At 36.1% G+C, this 8,255-nt stretch overlaps 2 protein-coding genes across 2 annotated transcripts; one reads left to right on the top strand and one right to left on the bottom strand.

The window, feature by feature from the left end:
* Window positions 1-1,188: 1,188 nt before the first annotated feature.
* Window positions 1,189-1,896, top strand: LOC109189891. Its single transcript, XM_019340513.1, has one exon. The coding sequence runs from the start codon at window positions 1,189-1,191 to the stop codon at window positions 1,894-1,896; it is 708 nt and encodes a 235-aa protein (XP_019196058.1).
* Window positions 1,897-5,818: 3,922 nt separating this feature from the next.
* LOC109189903 lies at window positions 5,819-6,425 on the bottom strand. Its single transcript, XM_019340523.1, has 2 exons — window positions 6,317-6,425; window positions 5,819-6,191 (listed from the first exon to the last, which is right to left on the bottom strand). The coding sequence occupies exons 1-2, from the start codon at window positions 6,375-6,377 to the stop codon at window positions 5,902-5,904; spliced, it is 351 nt and encodes a 116-aa protein (XP_019196068.1). The 5' UTR covers window positions 6,378-6,425; the 3' UTR covers window positions 5,819-5,901.
* Window positions 6,426-8,255: the final 1,830 nt, after the last annotated feature.

Here is an 8,255-nt window from a genome sequence, read left to right as displayed (position 1 = left end):
CCTGAGGCGCACGCCTCGGCCACCGAATGAGGCAGCACCTCGGCCGGGGGCCTGAGGCGCACGCCTCGGCCAGGCCGAGGCCCGCGTCTCGGCCACTGGCCAGAGCGGTGCCTTAGCCTGTCGAGGCGACGCTTCGACCACGATCGGCCAAGGCGCACGCCTCGACTACGATCGACCGAGGCGCACGCCTCGGCCACGGTCGGTCGAGGCGACGCCTCAACCGCGATCGGCCAAGGCGACGCCTCGGCCACGATCGACCGAGGCGCAGGCCTCGGCCACGAGCGGTCGAGGCGACGCCTTGGCCACGAACGATCGGCCGGGGTGCACGCCTCGTCCACGATCGGTCGAGGCTACGCCTTGGCCATGATCGGCCGGAGGCACGCACCTCGGCCAGCCTAAGCCGCAGCCCGTCTCGGCCAGCATAAAAAAAAAAATTTCATGTATGATTTGGAAAATAAAATCACATACTAGGGATCAACCGGGCACGATATCAAGCAAATTCAGCCTTACTCCCAAGTCAACTTAAGCACATCCGTAGACTCAGGAGTAGGGGGGACTGGTGACAGGATAATGGTGCTGGCACCCGTCCCGGATCATAAGCAGCACCTAACCCGACACGATATTTAACCCGACATCGTGTGGAATTCCAACAGGCAGAACTCCAACGGGCAGAACACCAACGGGTGGAAACGTTATGGCCATTCATTGCATTGAAGGGAGAGAATTAAAGCTGAGCGCCTCATTCATGATTCTTCATGATATTGCCGTTAGCCTCAGCTCCCTAATTATGACTCTTCATGTTGTTACCGTTAGGACTTAGCATAAATAGAACTCTCCTCAGCTAGCAAGGGTGAGGACAGACTGTACTCTCTATACTAAAACAAAGCAATACAACTATTGTGACTTTCTTATTCGTTACTTTATATTATATTTCCGGTAACATTATTACCGTCACCATGGTTACCAGATGATCACAACCCCCTTATTCAAACAGATATGCCTGAGGAGTTGAGAGGTGCCAGGGTGGCAGGATTAATTGATGAACAGACAAATACTTGGGACCCCAATATTTTAGCAGATTTATTAATGAGGAGGATGTGAGCCGTATAATTAAGATTCATATATGCCCAGGTTATGAGGACTCATGGTATTGATTTGGCGACCCCAAGGGGATTTACACGGTAAAGAATGCCTATAGAAATATTATGGGGATTTATGAGCATACACCGGGGGGACTTTGATAAATGGTCTTCTATGTGGAAGATGAGGGTACCTCCAAAATGGAAGACATTCTTGTGGAGGGCAATTTGTGATATTCTCCCTACAACTACTAATTTGATTATAAAGAGGGTGGAGGTGGATCCTACATGCCAAATGTGTGGTTTGGCTCATGAAGATGTTATGCATGCATTAGTTACTTGTGAATATTCTAGACTTGTTTGGAATGTTTCACAGCTACCTATCACAAATATTGGTACCAACTCATTCCCCTCATGGCTAACGAGTGCACTTACAACATTGACAGAGGAGCAGAGTGGACTCATGGTAGCAGTATTGTACCAGTTATGGAGGAGTCGCATCTCGGCAATATGGGATGGTGCCCTCCCACACCCCACCGGCGCATGGAGGAGAGCGGCAGCATCCATCAGCTCATTCCGACAGGCCAACCAACGACCCTCCCACCCCATGCCGGTTGCAGCACCGGTAAACGACAATCACGCCAGACCGAGATGTTATATAGATGCTGGTTTCCATCAGGCCACTGGAAAGGCAACCTTCGGCATAGTACTACTATCGCCGGACGGCTCCTTTTTTGCGGTGCGAAACGGAAAACTACCAATTTGTTTCTCGCCACTTATGGCAGAGGCTCTAGCATGTATGGAGGCCCTATCCTAGCTTCTGGACAAGAATGAAACAAACGGTGGATCTTCTCACGGATTGTATGGAACTTCGGAATGTTATGCGCCAGGAATCAACGACAATATTGTCCTATGTTGGTGTCGTAGTGGACTAGTGTAGGACTTCTATGCCTTTATTTAATTACTAATCGTTAAGTTATGTTACTAGGCATATTAATTCACATGTGCATACTCTAGCATCTTTAGTTTTTTCACATGATCAGTTTATGTATTGGGATTCTATCCTTCCTGACTCGATTGCAACTTTGATTCATTAATACAATCATTATGGTTGATTTTCAAAAAAAAAAAAAAACCACTTTCCAGTCACCCCTATATTTCTTCCGATCTTCAATACTCAAATGGAATCAAATTTAACCCGAATTGGGCAATTTTGCTAGCCAAGAATTCACACATCACATTTGAAATGGAGTAAGTGGCTACTATACATTTTCACAAAATTCTAGGCATATCACCCCTTGAAGCTACAATAACCTTGGGACGGATATGATGTATAGAAGCAAGGCCATTCAAATGATAGATGTAAGCAACCATTCAACTTAATTAAACCGTACACATCAATATTTGGATGAGGATTCTAGCTAGGTAGAGAAATGGGGTCCAACTCTTGTTTCATTATCAATCATATTTTAGTATAAATATTTCACTTCCATCTTAATCCAACTTGTCTCTTGAATAATAAGAATACATGAGACGACTTCACATGAGAGTTACTAAATTTTACAATGTCTTTACCTATAAAATTAGGGGTAGGTGAACTGAACTAGTAATATATCAAAAAATTAAACGGTAATGGATTCTTGTAAAATGAACGGTTCGATTAAAAATCGAACCGAACTGAACGGTTGGTAAAAAATCAAACCGAACCGAATACAGTTTGTTTTTTTAATAATAATAATAATAATAATAATAATAATAATAATAATAATAATAATAATAATAATAATAATAATAATAATAATAATAATAATAATAAAGAAATAAATCCAAGTCCCTCGATGTCCCACTAGTATCTCTCACACTGCCACTGGTGAGACTCAATCCCTGGTCATTCTTCCCAAACTTCACCCCTATGATCAGTTGAGCAGCCCATGCAGGCCTTGTTTTCCAAATATTTACTATACAGATGGATGATTCTTCATCTTGTCAATATAACATTCTAAGTGAGTCAACTGAATAGTTGGTTGTGCAAAAAAAGCAACTGATGTTTAGTAATTAGTACTTAGTAGTATCTTTGAACTTTGAATTCCTACTTTGTTATATAATGTTTTAGACTTTGGATTTGGACTATGTGAATATGTATTGTTTGGTAGTGTGTTTGTAAAATTAGGAAATATGAAAATTTGGGGATCTTAAACCAAATCGAACCAATTACGAATTGAAACCGAATTTTTTCAAACCGAACCAAAACTGAACCGAACTATATAATATTAAACCGAATGGTATTATTTTTTTAATACCAAAATCGAAATCCAAAAAAATCAAACCGAACCTCGAAACGCCCACTCCTATATAAAACCTTATTGCCATGGGGGAAGTAGAGGGGGTGGAGCGTTATGCCATGGAACCGTGTTCACCATTCATGGTGAACACGGTTCCAACGGTGTTAGTACACCGTTATTTTTTTTTCTTTTCTTAATTAATTGCGTGACTTTTCTTCTTCATTTTCACATTTTGCGGTTTCACTTTAATTTGAGGTGAACAATGATTTCGGACATTCATAAATTATGAATTCATGCCTGCACATTCACTTTGGAACCATGCCTACACATTCCCATCCGAAATCACGAACATTTATAAATTATGAATCCATGCCTGCACATTCACTTTGGAACCATGCCTACACATTCACTTTGGAACCATGAGATTATGAATTTTCTGTTATAAGATTATGAATTTTCAGTTATGAGATTATGAATTTTCTGTTATGAGATTATGAAGTTTCTGTTATGCGATTATGAATTTTCTGTTATGAGATTATGAATTTTATGAAAATTCATAATCTCATAACAGAAAATTCATAATTTGATCAACTCGCGCCGTTAACTCCACATCCGCGATTTTTTTTTTTTTTGCCTAAAAACGACGTCGTTTGATCTTGTGTTCACCATTCTTGGTGAACACGTTTCCAGGGCATAATTTGCCAGAGGGGGTGGGGCTTTTATTGTTAATCTTCAGTATGCAATTGTGTTAGTTTTCCATCGGTATTTTGGTTCCATACCCGTTGTTCGCAAAACAAATTTATGAATTGATGGCTTTGATTTGTTCAATCATGGATCTTTTTATTGCTAAGTTTACTAATGATTGTATTTCCATCAATAAAAAAAAGAATAAGGGTTAAATAGGCCATCAAATTACACACGAAAATGCAATTAGGCCACTGAACTTAAAAAATATGCAATTATGTCCCTGAACAACGCAAAATGATGCAATTGAACCCAAAAGTGACCTGCTTATCTGAAGTGGAGGTTATTTTATTAAATAATTATCAATACCAAAATAAAAATATAAAAATAAATTTTTTTAAAAAATACCTCGTCTCCAGGCCGCCGGAGATGAAGATGGGTCTTCGTCTCCGGCAGCCTGGAGACGTTCCATGCCGGAGACGAAGGGCTCCCTTCGTCTCCAGGCCGGAGACGAACGGATTCCTTCGTCTCGTCTTCATCTCCAGGCTGCCGGATACTCCGGCGGCCTGGAGACGAGGCGTTTTATTTATTTATTTATTTACAATTATTTAAAATTATTATTTTAATAAAATAACCTCCACTTCAGGTAAGCAGGTCACTTTTGGGTTCAATTGTACCATTTTACGTTATTCAGGGACCTAATTGCATGTTTTTGAGTTCAGTGACCTAATTGCATTTTCGTGTGTAGTTCGATGGCTAATTTGACCCTTATTCCTAAAAAAAAATTATCAGCAAACCTTTTACCTGTATAGAATTTTTCTATTGTAAATTCGATGTTGAAAACGATACTAACGAATTTTTGTCTATTTACCTAAAAAAAAATAAATGCACCACTAAATGTTGTTGTTGTTGTTGCTGTTTCTTTGTTTTTGTTTTCTTTTATTTATGCAATCAATGTTATTTTTTTTTTCCCACGGTTCATAAATGAGTTGATGTGAATAAAATACCCTTTAAAAAAATTGGGGAGGCATTGTGGCCAAAGGCCATGCTATATATTTTCCAAATAATCAAGTATTGTTTATCTTTCTAACATAATCATAATATTTTGAATATTAATGAAAATTTTACAATAAAAGAAAAATAGAACTTTTAATCTATAAGTTATAGTGATATAGAGGTGTTTGGTAAATGACTGTTAGCTGATAGCGGTTAGTTGATTGAATTAGTGAGTTTGACTAGTTGATAGCAATAGGTGATTATAGAAAAGTGTTGGTAAATTAGTTGCTACAAAAAACTAATTAATCAAACACTCATATTGATTGTTTAATCAAATCAAACAATTAATAGTGGTCCAATAAGTCAAAATTAGCTGATAGACTAACTATTTTACCAAACAGACCATAATTATTTCTCCCTAAATGATAGGCACATCCATATTTCCCCTTCAATTATTGATCCTCAAAAGGACTAGTGTTACCAAAAAATTTGAAAGATTTTTATATAATTTTAAACTACCCGGCCTCTTCACTTTAATAACTCTCCAAAATAATTGAATAAATTGCTCTTCTCCATTTTCAAAAAACAAAAAAAAATGCTCTTCTCCTTTAACCCATGTAATTATTAACATGAATTGTCACACTACTTTTACATATATTAAAAGTTTTATTGAACATAACAGTAAAAATTAAAACATATTTTCTTAAAAAAAATTCTTGGAGAAAATATGGAAAAGAAAAAAGAAGAAGATTTGACTTTAAATTGATAAGTTCTCCATTACATGCTCAACTTTTCCATTATAAATGTTTTACATTTTTTTAATAAATTCTTTCTAAATACTTCTAAAGTAAAATATATAATCATATATATGTCTTGCAATTATCACAATTGCAAGCGGTGGGCACCCAGGTACAAGCGATAAACCTGCATTTGAGACGATAACAACAATTCTTCTCAAAGCAGCTCTTCGGATCAGATTTATCACAGCACCTGCAGATTAGACACTTTGGGAAATCACCTAGTTTTCGTCGTCCAAAGACATCGCCGATATCTCTAAACTCTATTTTTGTTTCCACAACTGGCACTAACACTTTTTCTGCCTCTTCTATCAATGATAAATTGAATGAGGATTTCTCCAGTGATTCAGCACCTGAATGCATTATATTGTGTCACGATTGTATGCTATATATAAATATAATTTAATACATACCTTTTGCCTTTATTAATAATATAAATTTTGTAAATTATATTAAATGAAATAATAAACTTGGTCACCTGCAGCAATAACCAAAGAGAAGACTAAAGCGAACATGGGTAATGCTGTTGCTGGATTCATGGTTGTTTACGTATGTAGATAGAAACTAAGAGGCGAAGAGGGTAGTATAGGGAGAGTAGGATGGGAGAAATATAATAAAATATTTATAAGGTTTTTGTAATCAATTCATGACATGACTTATTCAAAAGTAGTTCACATTAATATTGTATTACTGTAATACGCTTATTAATTGCTATAACTTGTATTAATATGTTACTGGTTCCACATTCTATTACTATAATACGATTATTAATTACCATAATTTGTATTATTATGTTACAAGTCAACAAACTTTAATACACTTTTTTAAATACCATAATTTGTATTAATATGTTACAAGTCAACAAACTTTAATACACTTTTTTTAAATTTTGAGTGCACTGTCAAACTTATCGAAACCATCCAAAGTACTTAATAATAACGAAAATGTCACAATGTTTTTTTCCTCCCCCACTCCCCACCCCACCTCACCTATTTTCTAGTCTAGTTGTTGATCAATCTAGATGGATGAGATTAATCATCCTTATTTTATTTATTTATTTTTTAATTTTATGAAAAGACATGTTCTTTTGTGTGTGTGTGTATATATATATATATATATATATGTATATATATATATATATATATATATATATATATATATATATATATATATATATATATATATATATTGGATCCAGTGAGACCACCCCAATAGGTGAGATCGTGAGATCTCATCTTATCCATTGATAAAGTTTCAATGGATGGATAGGATTGAAAGTCAAACAATAATTAAATAAGGATAGATTTGAAAGACAAGGATGAAGGAGTAATTTTATTTTGGTTTTTAAATTTGGTTATATTTAAAATAGAATTTTTATCATAATATTAGGGACCCTATCGATGGTAATAACTAATTATATTTTGTACATTTATAATTTTAAATTATAGAAAATTTTACGGTGGTGTGTGCGTGTGTGTGTGATGGTGTGTGCTTTTTACTAGACCATGGGGGGTTGGTTTTTTTTTTTCTTCAAAAATTATCCGTTTTGATGTTGTGTGTCTTGTTACTGGCGTGTGCGTAATGTATCCAAAAGAAAATAACTATACGAATATAATTTGGGTTTCAGTGTTTGAATTTCAAGTATATAATCAGTGCATAGTAGCTAATTATTGTGCTTGTTTTTTTTTTTTTTTTGTTTTTTTTTTTAATGTGAGGAATTTTACGGTGGTGTGTGCATGGATGTAGAATGGTGTGCTGGTTATTTTCTCAATATTATGTGTTTTGGTGTGTGTGTTATTTGTTACGGGCGTATGCGTAACGTATCCAAAAGAAAACAACTATACGAATATAATTTGGTTTAGGCGTTTAAATTTCAAGTAGATAATCAATGCATAGTAGCTTTAGTATTGTGCTTTTTAGTTTTTTTTTTTTTTTTTTTTTAATTGTGGGGAATTTTATGGTGGTGTGTGCGTGGGTGTGGAATGGCGTGTGCATTTTTCTGGACCAGGAGCTGTTCACCATGGCGTGCTTGTTTTCTTTCCAAAATTATTAGTTTTGGTGTGCGCATGACTAGTTTCGGGCGTGAGCGTAACGTATCCAAAAAACATAACAACTATATGAATATAATTTTGGTTTTGGCATTTGAATTTCAAGTAGTTAATCAGTGTATAGTAGCGATAGTATTGTGCATGTTGCTTTTTTTTTTCTTTTTTTTTTTTTTTTAAATTGAGGGGAATTTTTACAGTGGTGTGTGCGTAGATGTAGGATGGCGTATGCGGTTTTCTGGACCAGAAGCTGTACACCATGGGGTGTTGGATATTTTTCCAGAATTATACATTTTGGTATGTGCGTTCAATAGTTACGGTTGTGTGCGTAACATACCCAAAAGAAAGTGACTATACGAATATAATTTGGGT

Source organism: Ipomoea nil, unplaced genomic scaffold (genome assembly GCF_001879475.1).
Source record: "Ipomoea nil cultivar Tokyo-kokei standard unplaced genomic scaffold, Asagao_1.1 scaffold1568, whole genome shotgun sequence".
Lineage (NCBI taxonomy): Eukaryota > Viridiplantae > Streptophyta > Magnoliopsida > Solanales > Convolvulaceae > Ipomoea > Ipomoea nil.
This window is presented reverse-complemented; position numbering and strand designations above follow the sequence as displayed.

Excerpts from the sequence above, each read along its gene's own strand:
- LOC109189891 (XM_019340513.1), top strand. The coding sequence starts at position 1,189 with ATGCCTATAGAAATATTATGGGGATTTATGAGCATACACCGGGGGGAC.
- LOC109189903 (XM_019340523.1), bottom strand. The coding sequence starts at position 6,377 with ATGAATCCAGCAACAGCATTACCCATGTTCGCTTTAGTCTTCTCTTTG. Across the intron at positions 6,192-6,316 it reads CTCTTTGGTTATTGCTGCAG|GTGCTGAATCACTGGAGAAA; the intron begins GTGACCAAGTTT and ends TAATGCATTCAG.